The sequence below is a fragment of the Ptiloglossa arizonensis genome, chromosome 4, assembly GCF_051014685.1.
Source record: "Ptiloglossa arizonensis isolate GNS036 chromosome 4, iyPtiAriz1_principal, whole genome shotgun sequence".
Classification (NCBI taxonomy): Eukaryota; Metazoa; Arthropoda; class Insecta; order Hymenoptera; family Colletidae; genus Ptiloglossa; species Ptiloglossa arizonensis.
In genome coordinates, this window is record NC_135051.1 from 15500553 (window position 1) to 15524792 (window position 24240).

Here is a 24240-nt window from a genome sequence, read left to right on the forward strand (position 1 = left end):
TCTAGAAACAAGTCAACTTTTTATAATTATTTATAATTACTTATAGGTATTGCACGACTGGTGTACAAGATACGATTTAACAGTGTTTTTTGATCGGAAAGAGTTTACACAGATTTCAAAAATAACAATCCACCGAGCAATAGAAACAGCCGATACAGATTAATAAAAAATTGCCAATTTTACAAATTTACACATTGTTGCGTTACCTTTTGTATACCAACGTCCAATTAAATTGGATCGTCTATTTACCTACTTCAGAATTTTTACTTTTATTTCTTTTATTTATATAACATACTTACTGCAGCGTAATAAACGTCAAATAAAATAGAATTTTATTTGATAAAAGTTCGACAAATGCCGCTTTGCAACCCTAAATTAAAATTTAAACATCTGCCACAGTAAAATAATTCACAACGATGTTATACAAATATACCGTTCTGAATACGTGAACAGATACGTTTTTTTATACAATTTTGAAGATCAATGAACAACAATTATTATTAATCGCACCCATTACGCTTCTTAAACCTTCTCGTGGAACGCAGCTCATAAATTATCGATGTCTTTTCAAACTGTTATCAGTTAATTGTGTTCTGTCACTGCTATCTCTTTCAGATTTAATAAAAATTAAACCGAACGATAAATTATTAAAAACTTGTACAGTGTCACCTCATCTTCGATCATTTTTATCGTCAACTAAGGAGACAAACTGATAAAAATCAAAATAACGTTTTCAATATTGTCTCAACTCGTACGCAACGTATTATTCGCTAAAGACGCAAACGCGTCGCTCGTTGTTATATTTTTAAACGTAATTGCGCGCCGCGGTTTCGTTATAAATAACTTTGAACGAACGATCGTTATTTTTCACAAGATTCCGAGTTACGACGCGGACACCATTGTGAAACTTCGATTTAGGAATTTGTCGAAGGCGGAGCCAAAAGATTAGGCAACTCGATTCACGCTCGTATTCTTCTCTCCTGATCCGTTTTAGCCGAATACGCCACTTGTCTAAGCGACCAAACGCGACGCCTTAACCCACTTTCGGGTTGACCACCTCCACGTTCTTTATACCTCCCTGTCAGTTTACTTATTAATTTAGATTATGTCGTGCAAGAGCTAATTGCTACAAAACGTTGAACAACCGAGAACTTCACGCATTCGATCGGTACATTTGAATCTTTCGAGTCGAAACCTTCATCGAAATGGTATCTCCTTTCCACGCGCTAAGATCGCCATTCGATTACGGTGCAATTGCACCGTGAAAGAGAAAGTTGTATTTTCGTTGCTAAATTTCTAACAGATGGAAACATATGCATAGAAATAAATATACGCTCGACGTAAACAAGTAACTTTGATCTATTTTAACTTAACATTTAGAAAAAATGGAATAAGTTCTATTTTTACGAAATGATTTCAACGAAAACTGGTGTAACGAAAATAGTAGCACAGAGATTCTATAATTCGAATCCTAGTTGAATTATGGTTCAAGGTGTACGATCAAAAGTATATAGACAAAAATAACAGAATATTATAGCAAATCTAATAACTCAATTTGGTATGAATTATTGTATCTGTACCGGAATGCAAATTTTTAAGAACAGTCACTAATTACATCAGTAGTGATAGGCCTCGTTACTCGACACTTCATAAAACTGGAGAATAGATTTATATAAATAACACATATTCGACATATTATTTTAATTGAACTCTTCGCAAAACATAGACCAACACTTTTCAGAATGATTTCGATAATAGTGTAACAAAAATACACGTAGAGGCCCTGCAATACGAATCGTCGAAACGTTCCAAAGTATGTCATAAAAAGTAAAATTACTTGTTTAATCAAATACAATAATTCAACTTGGTACGAATTATCGTAACGGAACGAAAATTTCGAAGAGCGATTAATAATCGCATTAGCAGCAACCGCGTTGCTAAACGCTTGAAAAAAAAGGAAAAAAAAAGCATGGGAATAAAACCCAATTAAGCACCGAGCGTCCCCGTGTTCGATGTGTGAGAAATCCCCGGGAGTCAGGCAATCGACGAAGAGGTCTGGCTGCCTAAAATCTCACATTCGGGACGACGGGGAACCCGGACGCACCCACGGCCCTCCTGTTCTCCTAGTAAAGTGATACAGTTTATTGGACTTCTTCAGATCGGAATGCGGCGTGAACGGACACGCTATCTCCTTCGGGGAACACCTGTCAGACGATCAGCAATTTCACTGACGTCGGTTTCGTTGTAATTGACGGGGGGAATCACTTACGAACCGCACGTGCGGCGAACACGAGACGCGTGCTGTGCCAACACATGCGTCCCTGCTGGCGTTCCGCGTCGCGGCCGAGCACCGATCTACCAGCTGTATTTTTATGCCCCGCTGATAGACTCACTATGCCCGGCCGGCAAGTGCCGGTTCCCAGAGAGAAAAAAAAAAGGAACAAGCGTCTCGCCGGAACTCGGGTCGGGTTTCGACCTCCTTCGTTTCACACTAACGTTTTTTTTCATCGGTCAGGCAGAGACCTGGCGCTCGGTACGGACTCCGTGAAGTCCGTAGTAGGTAAGTAAGCACGCTCGACTCGGTGAAGCGAGACACTTGGGTAAACAAAGTCACGTGACTGTTACCGAGAGTCTCATTGGACCACCGTATCGCCGGCTAGGAGTGTATCGTAAATTAAACGCGTGGCGGTCTGCGTACACAGTTTAGTAAACGATGACGCATAGAATTATGGTACGATAGCTTTGGTCAACGTTTATGTATCTTCGAAACGGCTGAATTAATGTTTCTTCGCTCGTGTGTTGCAACTGTCGTACTAGGTCTATACGATTTACCAGATGGAGTAAAGTATTGGGTTGTTCGGAAAGACATTTCGTTTTTTTTTTTTTTTTTTTGTGGTGAAAATGGAACACGATTTTTTTTAGAGTGTATAAACATTTTATTAAATTATATATTCTCCATTTTGGAAAACGAAACTATTTTACGAACAACCTGATATACATTATGCCGTGTAAAAGAGAGCAAAAGTGAGATATTGATTGAGATTTAAGTAAATGTAATTTAGTGTGGGAAATTTATTTACGAGCAAAAGAATTATTTTTATAGTTTTGCATTTTCTTCGTTCAAAGTATTTATATGCGGTAAATTGTACTGAAAACTAATTGAGCTACTTTTTAAAGTCTATAGATGCAATTTTTTCAAAAATTTAGTTAACTGATATGGTCTATATATTTTTAAACAATTCAAAGCCTACAATCTCTTAATATTCCTATTGGACAATATAAATTTAGCTGTTAGTTTCGCGAATATTTTTATTTTGAAAGCGGAATAAAATCAGTTTCAATGGACCATCGATTATATAATAAATTTGCATAAGTACATCTAACATTGTCGTAAACGTGAAACAAAAGAATTTTTAAATCAATTGAAACGCTACCCCTTGAACGATTTGAAACGATAAAAGGAAAAATAGAACGATTCAATATGAATATAAATGGCGGCTTGAAATATAAGGAATTGCTTTAACGAACCGTTTAAATATAGAACCAGTGGCTAAAAATCTGCAGAATAATTATAGAGGATGTTGACACATTTACTTTATCCGACATTGTGTGGAAATGAAACTGTAGTATTTCCGACAATGACGTCAATTGTATTAACGTACAATTGACGTCACGTTTGAAAGATCCGTGGACAGTTTATATTTACTTGACAGTACGTGGATATCGTGTGCATAGTACAAAGTTACTATACATTTAACAACCGTTGCGGTATAAATTAATATCGCGTAAAGATATTTTTAAATTATCACAACTTCCTTCGATATTATTCAATCTATACGTCTTCATGATCAGTAATTTTAAAATCTCAAAAAAAGATCACCTTGAGAAAAAAGGTAATCATTAATCACAATATTCGTCCTTTTGAAACAAGTAACTTCTTTCCTAGTAATATTTTAATACCAATTGCAAGATAACAATCAGTATGCACACTCGTACTATATACATATAACAAAATCTGTGCGATTAATTGAATAATTCTCAGCCACAACAATCGACCATTAACGATCAAAAATGGTCAATATTATCAAGTCAAATTAATAATATTGAATCTCTCTCAGCAGTAACAATCGACTATTAGTCAAATCAAATTGATAATATAGAATACTTCTTGTAACAATCGATTATGAAGTAAATTATTATATTTGATAAGTACGAGAGCAGTCTCGATGCAGAACAATCGACTGATTTTTACAAAACATTTCTACACTCGTGTCATTTGCAACCAAAGGGTGAAAAAGCTGTTCAGGGAACCCGAGACTGGATAAGAAAAAAGAAACCATCGACGCGTGGGTCTGATAAAGACCATCGCCGCGGTGCCTAAAATGGCACCGAAGGCCATCCTCTTGATAGTTTCTGCAAACCTGATAGGGCTGTCAGCCAGGCCCATTTTTTCTCGACTTGCCGAAAATTATTGTCCATTCCCGACTCTCAACTACGCCTCCTGATATCCCCTCCAACCGATCATCCCCGAGCTCAGGAACCACGTCATGCTTGTTGCTTTCCTATTACCAGGTGGTATTTAACTCGCCCATGGCTGGTCACGTGGGCCGAATCAGCGATCGAATGTATCCGATCCCGGTCGCATCCCATCGCCCGGTTTCTAGTCGCCTAATAAAAAATAGCCGCATTATCGATCACTGCCGATCGATTTCATCGCCCGGTTCGAGCTAACGAACACGGGACCTCCGGGACGTCCCTGCTGGTCTGGTCGTTGTCCCTGGTTAATATACATATCCGGAAACATTGATCGCGCGTAATCGTTCACGTCCCTTTAATCCTTTTGTTCACGATTCTCTAATCGTTCGAGACAACGATTTCATTTTTCTGTGCACGGACGCGTCGAATTATTTGAAATTTTTCCAACGTCGAGGTAGAGTTTCTTGCGTTACCCCGTTTAGAAGATACGGGTTTGATCAGACGCAGCGTAGCGAAAGTGTGGAATTAAATGATCACTGTACGCGGACAGTTTTGAGATTTAAGTAAATGTAATTTAGTGGGAAATTTATTTAGGAGCAAAATAATTATTTCGATAGGTGTGTGAATATGGAAATATTATAACATGGAAATAACAAACACCGGGATCGTTAATTGAAATTTGAAAAACGTAGATAATGGGAGGATTCTTTTTATAAAAAGCGCTGTGTAATTTAAAGTAAAATGATTGGCATTTTTTTATATGACTTGTACATTTTCATCGATGAAAGTAGTTCCGATTTGTAGAGAAAAAATGTACGTTCTTTTGTTACTGACCTCGTTTGCAGTTGGGTTCTTTTTTTAATTTTCTTCAAAGTTTGCTGTTACATCTGTGGAGATAAACATCCTTGTGTTCTTGTGATATTTTATTGGACGGTGTCAACATGTATGGTCTCGTACTGATAAAAGTGGGGAATATTTAACAATATACGTGAGGACGTATTCAATTTATGCACTTGAATCTCACACGATACACGAACAAAAGGAAATTGTAAATACATATGACGTATAATATAATATAAAGACGTACTTAATTATGTCCTTTTCCTGAATCGATGCATTAGCTCATGGTTTTGCAGATGTAGTTTAATTTCAATCTTTCCACAAGAAGATAGAAAGCATTTAACGTAGTTAATACACACGTACAAAATATACGATTGCTGTTCACTTTCTTTGGAAAGATATAAAATTCAATTTATTAAATTCAACACACCACGAACGTAAAGATTAATACCGTTGGTTTGATAATCTTCAACAACTGGAATTTTATGTCTCGACTATTGTTCATTTCTGCAATGATCATATAAAGAGACCTTCAAGTTAAATCTGAAAATTGAAAACTTAATATCGTACTGATACTTGTACAAAGACTGTATGCCCTTACTTGATCTTAAACAGATCCATTAATCCAAAGTTTGAACCCTGGGGTCCTCTTCAGGAAATGTGAAATCGTTCGAAAGACAGTTTGTTGTCAATTAAAGAAGATATGGCTGCATAAAGTTGTACCTAGAACAAATTTGACACTGCCACAATAATTGCAAGTTACAAGACGTTGTTCGTTCGATTTCGTTGAAAATTGACACTCGACGAACTTCGTTTCGATGGAAGGAGACATCCTTATCGCGAACACGCTTGCGTTTGCGCTGCATGTAGCCCAACGCGCGTGTTTCATCCCACGAAGGGCAGATCGAACCCTAAAGAGTTCCACGCGTATTATGTTTGCCTGCTCTCAAAACCTACCAAATTTAGACCCTACAAAGGGAAAGGGATCGAAGGAAACCCGTACCAAGGAGTAGGAGACTTCGTAAGCTACCTTCGCTCTCATCTTCCTCGAAGGTATTCATCGGGACAGTGGTCATTGGTTGCCCCGTGCCAGATCCAGCAACTCCTGTTTGCCTGGTCAACGGTCAAACGAAAACATTTGTCAGCCGCTGGAACGGCATAAATTAACCTTTCCGAGTACCGTGTACTCGCCAATAAAGGACCCTTTGGTCAACGTAGATAGGGCAAAGTGACCTGACTTGAACCGTATCTTAAATTGGACCACCGTCTTTATTGACTGTATATGTAAATTCAGCCAGGTAACATCTCCTAGCGTAGGGTTATAGCTCATGTGTTGCTCAGCAACAGCATGGAAACAGAGCACCGTAGAATAAGCAATAACTGCAACGTGACGAATGTTTCGTTTCGATGTCGACTTCGATGTAATCTTATCTTCGATTTATACAAGTTGTAAATTGTAACTTTTCACCCGTAGATAAATTTGGAATGTTTATGAGTGCAATTTCTTAGGAAAGATCGTATCTTTAACGTCGTCGTAACATTTATTTGATACTTGGGCAAGTTTTCGTTTGCTGCACCTAACGATTACCACGTTAACAATGGAGAGAATTATTCTATTGTAATTATAGAAATTTGTATTATTACGAAAACAGAAACATTTGTCTCTGTGCGATTCCTCGGGTAATCAATATTACGTGATGTAGTATGTTACGAATCTTATGAAATATCACTATTTGTTTTAAGAATACCTTCAGGAAAAGTGCATCTTTAGAACTGAACCAGATGTTTTACAAATTGAATTATTGCCATTATTGTGTTAAATGTCACGACACAAAAGTGTCTTGACCTGAATATCAGTGACTCTCTCGATACAAAATCGGTAAATGTAGAGATAGCGAGTTATACGATTAAAAAATAGTAAATTAATGCAAAATTTAACACATGATTATAGTTACTAGTAGGATACAACGAACGTACAATGATGGATGACTATAGTCATCGATAGGACACGACAAACATACTGTAAATGATGTGTCTGTAGAAACAGTTGCCTCAGGATCATATCTCTTATGAAATTGTTTGCTAAACTCCAGTAGTAAAACTAAGAGCAAACTTCCTTGGAATTGTTTATGACTGAAATCAAAGTATCCACCCTGGATGATTCGAAAATGATAAAAGAACTAATTATCCCGTATTTGAATTCCTAGCTGTACTCTTTGGAAAATAAATAATTCACATTATAGAATCATTATTAATCTCTTTTCTCAGCTCGTCGAGAGCTTCGAGTACTGAGCGTTAAAACTTCTGTCTTAAAACTTCGAAGCTTCAGCTTCGTACAATATTAACCTTAAGAACTTAACCTCTAAGGTTGAGCTTTGAAGCTTCAAAGACATAAACTTTACACATCGCGACACTTGGTTTTAAACAATATACTGTACAACATATTTCTTTAATGTTCAAACAAGTACCAATCAAAGTATTCAAACAAGTACCAATCATTAATTTTACCAACCATTCAGCAAATGGTTGCGTAGTTAAAGGCTTCACTGTTTTATCCAGGGGTTTGCAATCCTTTTGAAACGGCCCTGATCGCGCTTTGACCCATTTAACAATGTCCGTCATTGTTTGCAGGTCACCAATTAACGGTGTTCAACAGACAATCGACGATTCAAGTCGGTGGTCGATGGAACAGCGATAAAACGAAGGTGGAGAGGCCATTTCTGGGCGTGATCGCCGGCCTCGTTGTGAACGGTGCACAGATTTTAGAGCTCGCAGCCACGAAGGATGGAAGGGTTACCACCAAAGGGGATGTTCAATTGTTACCAGCTGGAAGTCTGTTGGATCGTGCGGCTCCCTTGCAAAGAATGCAACAGGTGAACCGAGTTGAACAAGTATTACATGGTATTGTTAAGGAAGCGATTGTACGACTACAAAAGCCAGAAACTGGCAATCCGAGCACTATGGTAACGACTGCACGTGAAAGGTTATTCGCGCATTAGAGGTAGAAAACATTTTCACTTGCCGTGTCGCGAAAGACGCTTCGTTGGAACGAACGAGTTCACTCTTTACCATCGAGAGATTCGCGTAGTAATAAATATTGTAAATATTAACCATTCGGTAAGAGTTTTCTAGCGAATCTTTTTTTCTTTTTCATAATAACTGAGAAAGTGATTCCAATACTATGATCTTTGTTTTTTCAAGTTGCGTGGACAAATTTTCAATCACTTTTAATAAAGTATACTTTGAATATTTCGTGATATCGACGTGTTACAGTTAATTTTATCAACTGCATATAAAACTGGGTATAAAGTAAATAAAGCAAGATAAGAAGAATCTAAAACAAAGCATCGTAGTAATATTTAAATCAAGAACCAAAATTATCAACATTACTTTTTACTCTAAAATACTAATAAAAAAGGACTTCTCTTCCTTCCAATTTTGTCAATACATAACACAGTAATTTTCAAGGTAAACCAAAATAACAAGATTACCGTACTTAGGTAACCAATCCTACGATTATTCGTACCAATACTATTACACAATTATTTGTCATCGTGTGCGTTAATATTTATTCAACGTTTCGTACATTTTGTCCATTTCGTGTCGACGAATATAACGAATATACCTACGTCTCGGTTGATAGTTTCAGATTCAAGCCACGCGAGCCGGTATCGTTCCCTCGTACACGATAAATCTCCATTTCTATTTTATTCTTTGCAGACACCAGCGTCCGGTTTTCCAGGCGTCATGGACGACCTCATATTTTCCGGTGCCGGAAGCGGTTGCACCGCCGACGACGAGGACGAAGAATGTACTCCGATCTTCAACCCTGGTTCCGGTAAGTGTAAGTAACGTTTCCGTGGGCGTACGTAATTCCTTCTGCACGTTTCCTCGCGGAGGAATTTCTTATATGGATTTAATCTCGCATCTCGCACGTGTGACGATTTTACGTGCACGTTATTGTGACCGTTTCTCACGAATCGATTTCGAAACGATTACGCGACCTCTCGTGAAAAATGAAATCAGCGTACACGAGTCGCTCACTATGGATGTAATCGAGTCATTGCAGATAAAATGGCCAAACGCTTAAGGAAATTTCCAACAGTTGCAAATAATAATTATTGATCGAGATGTTTAATAGTTTCTACGATATTTACATTATTTAAAAAATTATATTTCATTATGTTAATGACTTGAATATTATGATTACAGCTTCTTTTTTATTGCCTTGCTTTTTTTCTTTTCGGTAATGAAAAACTTGTAGTTTTCAGTCCTCTAGTCGACCTAAAATTTGTTATCGTTTTATACAGAATTACAGGTAACGAAAATTAAGTATAACTTTAATAAGATACCTTTTTCATTGTATTAATTGCACTTGTAACTGTATATTGGATTTTTTCTGTGTATAATAATTTATTATTCGGTACTTTAAGTAAAACAGCTTAGGGTGATAGTAATTGAGTGGTAAAGGAGTCCTTTTTAAACACACCATTTAGCAACACTTACATTTTGTTTATCGAATTATAAAAAACTTTACACGTTCAAGGAATCGGCCATTTCATTTGCAACGATCTAATACATCGCTGATGTATTGTGACATTTGTTGTAAGTAAAAGACAAGTCTGAAGTCTTGGTAAACTTTTTGAACGAAATATTTATGAATAATCGCATGCATACTCTACAGTATTTTTAATTTTAAAGTTGTCTCAAGTTGGAATTATTCTCATTTAATTTGCATCGAAAATGTTGTATGTCTTTTAACTTATTGAATCTTTCATCGTTCAAAATACTTTGTAATTATTTTTGGAATGTTTTACCTTGTATATTTTATACACAAAATGACACGGAGAGATTATTTATCTCAAAAAGAAATATATGATTCTCTTTAAAACAACGGTGCAATGGCACTTTGTAGATGCATTCTTGCACTTGCAGTAAAAATGATGGCAAAACATCTCTAACGGTTCAACTTAATAAGAAAGATACGATTTGATCATATTGCGTAACTCTCCCTGTATACTAATGTCACTACTTAATATATCGAGATACATCTCTATATAATGGTATAGCAAAAAGGTTTCCCAAATTTTCTCTATTCACCTTTAGTATCTCAGCAATTTTTCCTTTCGTCACTAGATTAACAATAAAAAAAAAGTAATAAATCTTTTTGAAATAGTTCAAACAATTTAGCACTTAACAAGTACTTATTGCTGAAGATCATTATGAGAATATTAATAAAAGTTTTCAATATTTGTAACATTCCATTCGAATTCTAGAAACACGTATATTGAGAACCACTGGTATCGCATATACATAGTAATATACATTTTCAATCACGATGAATCGGATCGAAAATTATGTCATTCGATAAGTTATACAATTTGAAGCAAAAACTGTCTTGGTAGCTTTTCGATTAAATCGACCGTATTCGAGTTATTCGCGAAAAACTGCTTTCTCGCAAGTACTCGCTCGACCTATCCGTTTGTATATAAGAGCGCTGAAGGCGCCCTCATGTTGTGTAGTATGAAAGGAGAGACGTTTAGCACTCCCCTAGACAAGGATGGAAACACACATAAATTGGTAAGGCACTGTCGCCTTTCGGTGACACTTACCACATTTTTTTCGATTAATTAAAATAATTATTGTAACTTAATTATTCTTATATTTCGTTACATATCGGTCAAATGTTAAATTTTAATACGAAATCGGAAAAATATAAATATTAGAAATAGAGAGAACAAATATTATTGCGTATTATTATATTATTATATTAACAAAATTGTATGTAAATTTAAACGTGAATTATTTCTGATATGAACAAATTATTTGAATTCTTTGTTCATAATAGAACACACACAGATTCGATAACAGTATTTGAAAGCTTAAAATTCGATTTTCGTTCTCAGCTTTAAACAACCTCGTACTTTGCATTATTATATTAACAATAACATACCTGCAGCGCAAATAATTAAACACACATTTCCTGTGGTTCGACTGCTATAAAAGAAAATGGAGACACGTTAATTTTCTACTGTGACCTATAAACCTCAATTAAACACAAATTATAATTATCTCGAAATCGAAAATATGTCCGGACGTTTCATTTCATCGGGTCAATTTAGTACGATAAGCTTGGTTAAAAAGCATTTATTATTAATACAAGATTATTAAACCACGCGTCAATTATTTACAAATTAAAGATGAAAAATATCTCTATGTGTAATAAATGTTTCATAAATTTGTTTAGTCTACTTTTTACTTCAGTAATTAACTAACGATAATGAAAATGAATCAACAATGGGAACATTAATAGTTCATTAACAAAGTTTATTTCCAACGTATATGAAATATTTTGTTTAACGTACAAAAGAGACTAAAAAAAAAAATTTTTTTATCAATCCACCAACACAATGTGGTTCAATCTGAACAAAATTTAATCGGTATAAAATGTGATTCGCGATAATCTTTATTCAATCTGATAATCTGTTTATATACAAACTTGTCCGAATAAATTCCTGTCTAACCAATCATCATATCGATCATCGTTTAGTAACATCTCGTGACGAGAGTGGCGCGAGGAGAGGTAGGGCAGAGGAGAACACGCGCACGCACGATCGGGTTCGCATATCGCATGGCATGCCACCTTTTCGTCTTCATGCTTGCCCAGTTGTATCTTCGATTCATTTGCATATTTAGGATCCCTGGCCGGTGCCCCTCCTTTCTCTTTCCCGTCGACCTCCTCGCGCTGCTTGCCAGCCGGTTCGAAAATCTTCTCCGGCTGACTAAAAACTGAATTAATACCATCCCTTTAATAAACCGACGCACGCTCGACACGATTAAATGTGACTGTCACCAGTGGGCAGCTGGTTATTTCAGACGCGTGACATTTCAGCAGTGAAAATACACCGCTGACGAGATGAGCGAAAGACAAGGAGATAAGAAGGAGGAGGACCGATGCAAATGCTTACTTGCGGGAACTGTTTTGGATAACGAAACATTTGCGGTGGATGTATATACGTACATATATACATACTTTTCGTTTTTTAAAATCGAGAGTCATGGACGTTGGTCCCTTAGTTTCGGATTCTTACGTTTCTAACGGTGCTTATAGACGCTCCACAAAAGCGCTCATCGTAAACACTTTCGGCATCTATAGACACTTAGCCGACCCGTGTACCGCGTGCGGTGAACTCCTATAGGCGTTCCACGTACATGCACAATAAACGCGGTTATAAGATTTCCGCACGCGACACGAGTAAATATAAAATCGAGTAACAATTATCTTACAAACTTTTTTACGAATCGAAAAATTAGTTAAGATCACAACTATCATCCATCAATAGAGATTGTTTAAAAATAAATAAAATACATCGTCTATAATCATCGACTAACGTTTTTAGCCTTTTGCTATTAATTTCTTGATTCGATTATAACGATTAACGAATTAATTGTGTCGGACAATTACATTCTCTTTGATTGTTTGAATTATTCATTAATCATAAGTATTGATTACGTATCAACCATAATCATTAGTCATTGTCTTCATTAGGTGATAATCACGATTGTTAATTGTTAATCAGATTACGTTGTATGTATCTGACAAAAGCACTGAAAGGATTGAAATTTCGTCGTTCGAAAAAATCTTACCAAGGAAGAAAATTTACTTCGTAGATTGTTAGGTATTAAACCGGTGTTAAATTATGTGAAAGTTGAATCTGTGCTGTATTTACTTCTTGCATTTATTAATTTGTAAACGAACACTTGTGTGCAGAATTATCGTTTGCATCTCCGTTTCGCAATTTACATCATTGGCGAGTAATTTTCATAAAAATTCGTTGATAACCGCGTTCAAAGTTTAACTTTCGGTACACGTTGCGGATAAGAGCGACCACGATCGTTCGTCGTTCTGTTGTACAATACAGTCACGGAACTGTTAAGATAGCGGACGTAATTGTTCGAAATCACGCATGGCTTGTACAAGAGATTTACTATTCGAGATGATCGCGACCGATCGTGTATTTTTGTACACGTGATCCTTAATGGATGTTTCTCCTTCTACGTGTCACGTAATTGCATTTTTGCATTCCGTTTGCTCCATTATTGCGAATGATTTGTGAGAATTTTCCAAACAAAGCTAGTATCGAAATCTAATACGATAAACACGGAATCTATCGTTTAAAAATTCATCGCCCATAGAAAGAGTAATTTGTCTTCTGATAAACGTTGTTACGTTCAATTAACAATATTGTCGAATGAACAATGCATGAAATTATAAAAAATTAATGGTAACGTTTAAACTGTTGCAATTGTTAATCATATCGGTTCACTATATTTCCGCATTTTTAAAGAATATTTTTATTTTTCATTTATCTGATAATAATAGTATATTTTCTCTAGGATTATAGGGAAAAAATATTGACAAGATACTTATTGATTTCATTGAGTCGTAAATCGACAAAAAAGTGTTAAAATAAATTTCCAATATTTGCTTTGACGGAACACACAATTTTCTCAAAATATTCATCCTAGTTTGCAAAACAATATTTGTCTATTTATCTCCCAAGTCAAATCGACTCCGTTTACGATTAGTGGATAAAGTGACAGGGCTTAAAGATTAGAGCTACATGGGGTTGCAGTTATAGAACTTCCCTTCACACTTAATCTGAGTTTAAAATTAACCGAGACGTCGGTAAACATTCTTGCAAATATAAAAACTGTTGCGAAACGTACCAGAGAAATACGGATATGAATTCTTTACTAACAAATTAATTAAAATTTTATTTTGGACAAAACGATTCTAACGAGTTTATGATAACTACTTTTTCTTACGATCGTTAAATATAATTGTTCTCTAAAATGTTAAAATACATTGCTCCGGCAGGTATATTGAAAAATACAAATTGTTTATTGGAATAACAAACATCGAATAATAGCAATGTAAAGTGATTCCTGCATAACGTTCATTGAATCGAACCGTTATTTAACATGTAATTGTAATTCATAATTAAAATTCAAACGAGATAGGTAGTATTGCATTTGCAGTAAATTTCTATTTAGAAACTATTTAACGTTAACCATTACATAGGAATTTATCGAATTGCTATATTAAATTCTCCTAGTTTTAATTAAAAATTAAATTATTTTACTAATTTTGTTATTGCCCAAATATGCCTCTTAAAAAATAAACTTTGCAACAAAAAGTAAAAAATATTCATCAATAGAAACTTAACTTAAATATTACAAAAACATACCTACCTGCATGCATGCAGATATTATACGAGCATTCAAGTTAACAAAAATTGTTCTTACAGTTACATTGTTATCTTATTGACCCTTTGTTTTACATATAAACAATCTTAATATCACAAAGACTTACCTAGATATCATAGAAGCATTAAAGTTTACAAAAATGGTTCCTATCGATACCTCATCGATCCCCCATCTTAAATATAAACAATCTTATAACTCGGTAAATTCTCAGTTCACTTCGGTTCCTCGGACCATGTTAAATGAGTTCAGGTTAACAGACTTACTCGACCGACTGTCCATAAACGTGTAAGTAGATATTTTCCACCCTTAAATCAGGTTACAATGTAATCCCATTAGTCGTTACAAGCAGTCTTATTGAACGTTTTCGACCCCCTTCCGCTCGTATATAGATATACACGTATATACAGTATACATATATACACGTTAAAATAGCTGAAAGATTGACAAGCAATTCGATTAACAGCCATACCTAAAACGAAGAATTTATTTAAGATTCTAATCCGTATCGACTTCTGTTATTTAAAACTGTGACAACACAATACGTTGTATCAATAATTGGCGAAAATGATCAAGACCAATCACCTCTTGAGAACCAATGCAACTCGCTCGACATCGATCCAACGACAAACCGACCGCGACATGCCAAAAATGATTCGTACGAAATCGAAAATCAACGAAATTGCCAACGAAATTGAGTTCAAAGGAATACGAACCTGGTACGGGATATCGCGACCAGCGAACAAAACGTTCCCAATCAAACGTGCATTCTATCTCCATTATCGTTCCTTTACCCCCGTGCCCACCCGCCCCCTCTTCCATCAGGCTTTCAACCGCTCTCGCAATAACCGCATTTTCGTTTCACGTTACACCGATGACGCAAACGCCCGAGCACCGTGGAAATTATGCGAGCATCGCGACGCAATTCCAATAAACACGATCCTTTGCGCGTTAAAATTTATTTAACGGTTGCGTCACACGATTTTCCTTACGTTTTGTTCCAGTAGCTCCGAAATGACACTTTGAATGATTTTGGAAAAATAACGTAACAGATACGCGTCGCTTGGGTGGAACTTTTTACAAAAAATATTCAAGTACACGTAGGTGTGTTTATGTACGGAGAGATTTGCAATAGGTGTGTGAAACTTTAAGGGATGATAAAATCATAAAATCTACCGTAGAAAATTTCAAAAGGGGTGATATGAAAATAAGAAAATCTAGCATAGAAGATTTAGAAAAGGGTGATACGAAAATAGTGATGTCTAGCGTGGTAGATTATACAGTGAAAAAATTCTAGCGTGAAAAACTCTAGTCTGAAAGACATCTAGGGTGAAAAAATTCAACCGTGAAACAAATTATATCGAGAAAAAATTTTAACGTAAAAAGATTGTAGCTTAGAAAATTCTGACGTAACGAAATTGTACGGTAAGAAGAATTCTACTTTAAAAAAGATTCTAAGGTAAAAAAAATCACAAGATTTTCGGTTAGAGCTATCGATTGCTAACGATACGCGTAAGAGGCGTCAGAAGCGATTGGTACCACTGACGGAGCACGCGCGTTGGTCACGACGAAGACAGTGCCATCTAGAAGGACCCATTTAACGTACGAAAAAGAAAACCGCTCGAAAAAGTTCGAGATGTAATTTTGTCTTATTTCAACAAGTAGAATCACCCCTTAAAGTTTCGAACACCTGTTGCTGAACACTCCGTATATACTGAAAACGACTCAAAAACAAACGAATCGGAGCGTTTGATAAGAAAGTACATAGTTTGTTCCATAGCAATGATTCAATCGCATTTTCAATCGCGATATGAATTAAGTCTCGAGTAATAGATTGCTGAACTCTTTCCAAATAGAAGTTATCTTCTCCCGTAAGAACTTCTTTCAAACTCTTCTCAAAAGAATCGATCCATCTATAATTGCTTCGATTATCTCCATTTATATTATCATTAACCAAACTGCTCGATATTCGAATTTGAAAATATATTCTTCTTTCGAATCTTTTACTTATAATATTAATCCATATACTCGAGTTACGAAGGTTTGAAGTTATCGGTTTTCGTATATAATTCTCTAAGATTGTTTACTTCTTCGTTTAATACTTACCATATACCTACAAGTATAATTAAACGTTAAAAAATAAATTGTTATTCTCACTGTCCACCGATTCAATCCGGCCTGTGGAAAGATTAACACCGATAAATTACCATTTGTATTATCATCGACTTGTTTTTAATCTTTCACTTGATAATAATATTAATCTACATACAAACCCATTAGTTTTCGTGTAAGGTTGACATTGTTCACTTCTTCGTTCAATTCGTACAAGTAGAATTACATATTAACAATAAATTGTTTCTTTGCCTGTCCACAATTTTTATTCAGTTAGGAACAATGTTGCGTAAACGCTTCTAACGCTCTGTATGTTCACAGACGATATAATAACGCCGGTGTACGTCGCCCCGACGAGGTCCCCGACGACGTTCAAGTCGAAGCACCGGAAGGAGAACATCCAGGAACGTCCGACCTGTGACGACGAAGAGGACTGCGAGGAAGGCTCGGGCGAACCGGTCACCACCGAGGAGATCTTCGTCACATCGGCCACCGGTCCGTTCCCCCTCTCTTCTCCTTTCGTTTCTTCTATTTTTTTTTTTTTTTTCGTTTTCAATTTTTCTTTCCCCCGCTCGCAGGACACTCGATTTTCACTCGAGTTCGCTCGCGAACACGCGACGCCTGGTATTGATCTTCCGCGCACGGTTTCCTCTCGTTCACTTCCTAGTGCATGCTCGCCGCTCGTACCTGCGGAGTATTTCCAAGACTTGAGGAATCTAGCGACGTAGAGCAATCCCCCGTACAGGGAAATCGGAAGTTTGGAACACGAGGGGAAGTTCTCCCCGCTTTGGAGACCGTTTGGATCCGCGAAAAGCGCGAAACCAGACGTTCGAGATGAAAATATTCCCATTTCGCGAGGGAGAGTAGATTTCTATGTCCTTGTATCCGAGAGGAGTCGTGGTTCCTATAGGCGGATTTCTCGAGTCCCCTTTCGATAGGGGAAACTCGAGTTAATCGGTGTACGATGATTTGGAAATGGTTTATTCAGGATGAGATTTTTAATTGTTGTTCACGAGTCAACGGACACTCGACAAATCCGAATTTAAAAACAATTTTTTTACCGGTGATCTTATTATTTTATATTTATTTGTTTCAAGTTATCGATTTAGTAGAACACTTACGGTGCGTGTGATCTAAGAAACGTACAGTAAGTAAGAACGTAGGAGGTAAGTAAATTTTCGAGACGTGTCTAGAATCGATGAAAAACTTGTGGCGAATGTTATGGGAGAATTGGAATTTTGAACACGCTAAAGATATTAATCGACGGAACGATAGTTTTGTATTTTTTGGCCAGGAACTTACTGGTAAAACTTGAACAAATAATATGATTTTCTGTGTAATGCAAAGAATTTAGAAATGTTAATTTCGTTTGAAAATTGACATCATTCGATAATATCGAGTCGCTTTTATTCTGCTTTTATCAAGTAACCAATGGCTTATGAACGTTACTTGTCTTGTTAAGTAGTCAAAGGATCTTAATTGTTTCAATTTGAAACCTCTTCGATGCTAGTTAATGTAAATCTCAAATACATCAAAGGTTCCTGTTCCTGCTAATTTTATTAAAACCACCTTTAATGAATTTTAGATTAGCTTTAACCACGTTTGTACCGGAGATAATTTAAATAGAAATTGAAACACGTAACACGCAGATACTCGGTTTCCACTGTACTACTGAAATGCATTCCAAATTTTCAGTTTCTACGATATTTTTTTTAAAACGGTTCGCGAAATTCGGATGCAATAAATAGTCGAGTAATTAGAGGTTACGTTTGAAAAAAAAACTACGGACGATATTTGTTATTTGAGTTTGCAAAATGTACTCGCTCGAATATTAAATTTCCACGTGCACGGGCGGGAAAAATGTGCGTACCGTCGTGTTTATTTTAAGAACCAAAATTATTAACTAGATGAAGTCTCGAGGTGCAACTTTAATTTTTTAATGGGGTTTTACACAGTGACGGGACTTGGAATACCAAAAATTAATAATATCATGGCGAGCCATATCTCCAAAATAAATTTTTACCAGTCGTATCTACCGAAGCAAAAGCGCACCGGAAGAGTGTTAAATTCATCTGATGCAATTTTCTCTCAAAGCAAAAATAGACCAAAAATAGTTCGTGTCGTTTTCATATGTTGAAAAACATCGTTTCGTTGATAATATCAAAATTTTGAAACCTCGTGAAAGGTCTACAATAAATATTCTATTAATATTTACAAGTTAGGTTAATGTTTCTTCCATGTCACGCATTTAAAGTTACCAAATTAAAAATTTGTTTTTGGAATACGTATACTATAAAGTTTAATATTTGTCTTTCGATAGAATTCCTCGTAATATTGAGTTACCATCAACGTTCAAATCTGTTTCATCGTATTTTGTTTCGTGCATAACTTTGAGGTTAGGTTTAAAAACAGTCCTTGATTGTACCTTGTCTTTACGCGTTTATTAACTTATTCTGACTGGATTCGTATGATTTTCTTTCAATTCTCATAATAAAAACGTTATAATAATGATAATATACTTAACAATCGATTAGAGAATATCTTAAAGTCGATAAATATACTCCTATAATTTTTGTTTATTCCTAATGTACAAAGAAGTAAAAAAGTAATTGAATAGAGAACAAAAAATACGCAGTTCAATGTGTAAAATTCAAAGTTTTAACCATATAAAAATAATCCTTTTTAGAAAAAAATTTAACTCGTAAAAATTAACAAAACCGTATTATAATTATCACCTATACAACGCGAAATACGAGATATTTGCTTGAAAATGCCTTTTCCTGAACAAATTGGTCTATAATTCGTTGCAAAGAGAACTTTTTTTCAAAATCAATATTTCAACAAACGTAGAAAAATTGTCCACGAATATATTTTTTTCGTTATTATCTTTAATATTTTTATCGAAATGTATTCAGTAGGGGTTAAAAAATTCCTATAGAAATAATACGGAGTAGAAATATTTATAGAAATCGAAGCTGAAATACCACACCCCGGAAAGGTTAAGGTCTAGGCAACCCTTAATTACGATCCGTGCAATAATATTCGAAATGCAAGCGTGAGAAAGGGGAGAAAGAATGCAGGAGGGCCTCGTTACGGAAATACTTGGCCCGTGGGCGTCCTCTTCATCTGCATATCCCTCAACTTCGTGCGGTGAAAGCTCCACCAATCCCGTCTGCCACCGGTTAAGTTGACCGTCACGAAAATAGCGCTACCCTCTTCGACGCGACGGGGATGCGACTTCTTTCAGTACGGCGCTCTTCACCGCAGAATAGGGCGTCCTCTCCATCGTTTGCTCGGCCTTCGTTTATCGCGGTTAAAGTAATTCCGCGTCAGTCGACGAATAGAACACCCACAGAGCTCACCAACCGTTACGAAATTTCCTTTCGAGTCTTCTATCCGGGGTTGACCTTGCGAAATGTCTTTTCACGTGTTGCCAACTATTTCGGCTGTTTCGGCTCGGAACACAGTCGGTTAGAAGAGTGTTTTGATATTGAGAGAAAGAAAAAAATAAATAAAACTATCGGTATCGCGATGGGTTGTTTCGACCCTCCGTCGCGTTAAGTTAAACAAAAAGAAAAAACAGGAATTATTCTTTAATTGTTCATCCGTCCGTTTAATCGACACTCGAAAATAAACAATGGCCGAACCTGCTGGCCACTAGATGTCCCTCGAGGTAAAAACGTGAATTTTGTAAAATTTCCATTTTATTTGTCGAGTTCCCGATCGTTCTATACGATAGAAATTTTACGAGGTACACGGTGAATAACTAGTGACACAACCGTGGAGAAAGTGATTCTATGTAAAAAAAATCAATCGAAACGTAATAATAAAGTTTGCTCGTAAGAGGCTCGGTTTTCGCGAGAATTGATTTGTTTGTACCGCGCGCGCGAATCACTCTCGGCTTTATGGAGTTTTCTGGGCGTTTTTTTTTTTTTTTATTGTATTTGTACGCGAATCGTGCAAAATTTATGGCACGAAAATAACATTTCTGGCTGGGAATTTGCAAACATTGTACACGAACGCGATAGAGTTTTGGTAAAAATACGCGCGTGCCCCGTGCAACTTCGAAATCAATTTTCTCGAAAACTATACCGTGTACGAAAAAATTTCATTTTACGTTTTCGACTCATTTTTGCGTGTACAATCGTCTCGTATTCGTTGTATCGTTTGTCGAGCACATCCTCCAGTGATTCCCCTTCTGACTTCACACGTTACTAAGTAACCAGTCGTTCCTCGTGTTAACCGGGTGCAACGAACGAGGTTCGCGTGCAATTATCAAGGTGCTGCTGTACATTAACACAAGAATACAACACGTCGCGAAATTTACAAGCGTATTTTACCTCGCAGAACGAAGAAATTTTTACGAACGCCTGTCCACGAATCGTTTACTTTCAATTTACACGCGATTTTCTTAAAAATCGTAACGACAGTATCTTAATCCCTTAAATGCATAATTTTGTTGAAAATTTCAAATGAAATTGAAAAATGATTTTTCTCGTTACAGTAAGTAGATATTGGCTTGGAAATACATCAAAATTGTCAAGAATATGTGAAAATACAACATTCAATTTCTAATAACGTCTATATAAACGAAAAATAAATATGTTGCAGTTTTGTAACCATACGCGTTTAAAGATTAAAAACAAAAGTTTCGCGGATGTTCGTTAAACTTTTTTCCATAGATTCTTTTTTGAAATACAGAACACGTTTGTAGATTTTGTGATGTACCTTGAGATTCGTATATACATACATCACGTACAAGATGTTTCGAAACGATGTTTTAAGACTTAATTGGTTAATAGAATTTGCAAAATATCTTAATAAATATAATAACATGGATTCTTTGTTCGTAGGATTATACATACAGTAAAACTAATGATATCTTGACAGTATGGGGTATAGATAGTATCGATTCGACACTGTATAGGCGACTTGAAAATGAGTATGTTTAAAGCAGACCATATTTCATACTGGCGGCCATTCATTTCGACACGTGGAACTACTATCAGGTCTAATAATTACCAAACTAAATTATCTCGAACTACAGCAATCAGAATTTCATATGCTCCTGCAATACAAGTACTTTAAGTGATTCATAACACTATTGGACACGTAAATAATATTAATTGAAATTATTCATCGTATGAACTACGAAACGTGAACAATTCTGTGAAATATCTGATCGTACAAAGAACTGGACTATTAAAATAACGAGCCAAATATCTTTAAAGGAATTATTTTATAAATCTTAACACGTACATTAAAACTTTTATTTAATTTTACGAGTTCTATTGAACCAGTGGAATCTTGATTCGTTGTTCTCAAACACCCTATACAGGATTGAGAATCGTCAAAAAGCGTTTGCAAATTTCTCGAAAACTCGACAAATTTCGATATCGTTTTTCTCGAAAACAATTCTATTTGTATCTATCTCGACTTATTTTTAAACGAAGAATCATTCGTGATCTTTTGCATCGCAAATTCGATTCCGTTCGATTCTGTATATTTAAGGACACCAGACGCCTCGATCGACAAACGTATTTGGGGAATGTCTTTCTCCTATTTTTGAGCGAATATCTCGCCTCTGAGAGGTGATCGGTTCGACCCTGCATTTTTAAACACACTAGACGCTTCGATCGTCAAATCCTCGCCGACTAATGAACTTAACCAGTCGACACACTGTAACTAGACCAACTGCAAATCGATCTTGAACGTCGCGAAAACGAGGTTCGTGCAATTCGTCGGGATCGACTTCTGCATCTTGCGTTTTGCAATTCGTGCCAGAGATTAATCAACGTCCCAATCTGAATGTTCCATTCAAATCGGTATCATTAGGAAAGTATTTCTCAGAATATCTACTGTTCACGATTATCAAACACGACTATCTGCAATCTAGATTCCAGACTGTGCAAGGTATCTCAAAAAGCATCAAGAATTGCTTCTTTCAAAAATTCCCTCTTTGGATCACGAACGATATTAGCAATAATTATTCGTAATCTAATATAGGAAATATTGAAATATTTCCTCTAACCGTGTCACATACATTTAAAGAACACTTACATTCTGCCCGATAAATTAGATTCTACGAGCACTTTCCGAAAATAGCTTCCAATCCGAAAAATAGAGTTTCATCTGACACTAAGTACCTTATATGTGAAATATCGTGAATAAAAATAACAATTTTTAACATTTCAACCACGATGAAAGTATATAAGAAACGCAAAACAATAACAATACCAACGAATTGATCGAAACAAATCTACAATAATTTGATAAGTTGGGAAAAATTAATCATTCGGAAAAAGAATCTTTGAATAGTTTCTCGTTCCGAGTGATCTTACAATTGCGAGTCAAGTTTCGCGCCTTTTACTTAATTCTCGACTTCTTCGAGCAAAATGGATGCTCAAACTCTTATTTCCAGCCAAGATACAAATATTTCTGCAACAAAAAAATCCCTCGACACCTTGATCGGTGGTAAACTCTGCAGTCCGTAAACTCCTCCACTCGATACCATTAGGTGCTCGTTGAGGCCAAAGAGCTTCGAAAGCACTAACTAGTCTTCCGCCTCTAAGGGAGACATTTAAACCATCCGAGTTAAACCATTCGCCAATATTTCCGGAGACGAGCGACAGAGACTTCTTCCGCTTCCGATACTTCCGATTTCCTTCGATTTTATTCTTTCTTTAGTTCAAGTTGTACCCGATTCTAAGCGTCTGCACGATACAAGCCATTCCAGCTAGAAAGAAAGAGCGAAGCTCGCAAACTACCATCACTGCTCCTCGAGTCCACACTCTACTTATCCTCCCCGTATCACCACCGTATATCCCTCGTAGTCTTTCTTTTCCCCCTGTTCCCCGTATTCTCCGTGACCAATTCCTCTACATGGATAAAAAAGAAAGAAAAAAAATCGTTGATCCTCGAAAAAGACAAAAAGAAAAAACCAAACAAAATTGCCGCTACCAGAGACGTCTGTTTCTCCCAGGTGAACAACCGACGCGGTCGAAATCGTAATCGCGAAGGTCGTAGCCGTGGCGCAATTCCCGGCGCGACGAAAAGGAAAAATGTAAAAAAATCAATCATCCTCCTCGAGGAACGACACGGCAATTCCCTTCGCGTGATTAAACGTATACGTCCCTGGAAGCAACGGAACACGACTCTCCCTTCTGGTTGTCCTCGTAACGTGGCTGCCCACGCACGCGTGAATATCGCCGGCCTACGCACGCGTAAATATTGTCGGTAGCACGTTACTACCCCCGATCTTCCCCATCCCAGTGTTCCCCTACCCCCTCCCCCTAACCCCTCCGTCCCCTCGCGAGCCAATCGGATACACGTAATTGCGCCAGCCGGCTGACGCTTCTCTCCATTCCATTTCCCGAGCAGATTCCAGCTCGGTGACGTACACGACAGCCCGCGAGTACACGACCAGCCACATCAGCACGCAAACGTCTCCAAGCTCGCCGTCGACATCGACCCGGGACATCGTCACCGTCTCCGTCCAGTACAATGTGTCGACCACAGACCCCGAGACCAGTCACGCCAGGTGAG

General features: G+C 36.6%; 1 protein-coding gene and 1 non-coding gene across 4 annotated transcripts in view; both read left to right on the forward strand.

Annotated features, from left to right (window-relative positions):
- The window catches only part of Nrx-1 (neurexin 1), a 674791-nt gene that overhangs the window by 643103 nt on the left and 7448 nt on the right, over window positions 1-24240 (forward strand). For 2 of the 3 annotated variants that reach the window (XM_076310652.1, XM_076310654.1), the window contains 4 exons: window positions 7948-8189; window positions 9037-9160; window positions 17017-17190; window positions 24076-24235. In XM_076310652.1, coding sequence (XP_076166767.1) covers window positions 7948-8189; window positions 9037-9160; window positions 17017-17190; window positions 24076-24235 — 700 coding nt within the window. The remainder of the gene's footprint in view (window positions 1-7947; window positions 8190-9036; window positions 9161-17016; window positions 17191-24075; window positions 24236-24240) is intronic. The other variant, XM_076310653.1, reaches the window with a different exon arrangement.
- LOC143146494 (U6atac minor spliceosomal RNA) lies at window positions 10833-10939 on the forward strand. The gene has a single exon (XR_012991979.1). It is a non-coding gene; the product is annotated as a U6atac minor spliceosomal RNA (small nuclear RNA).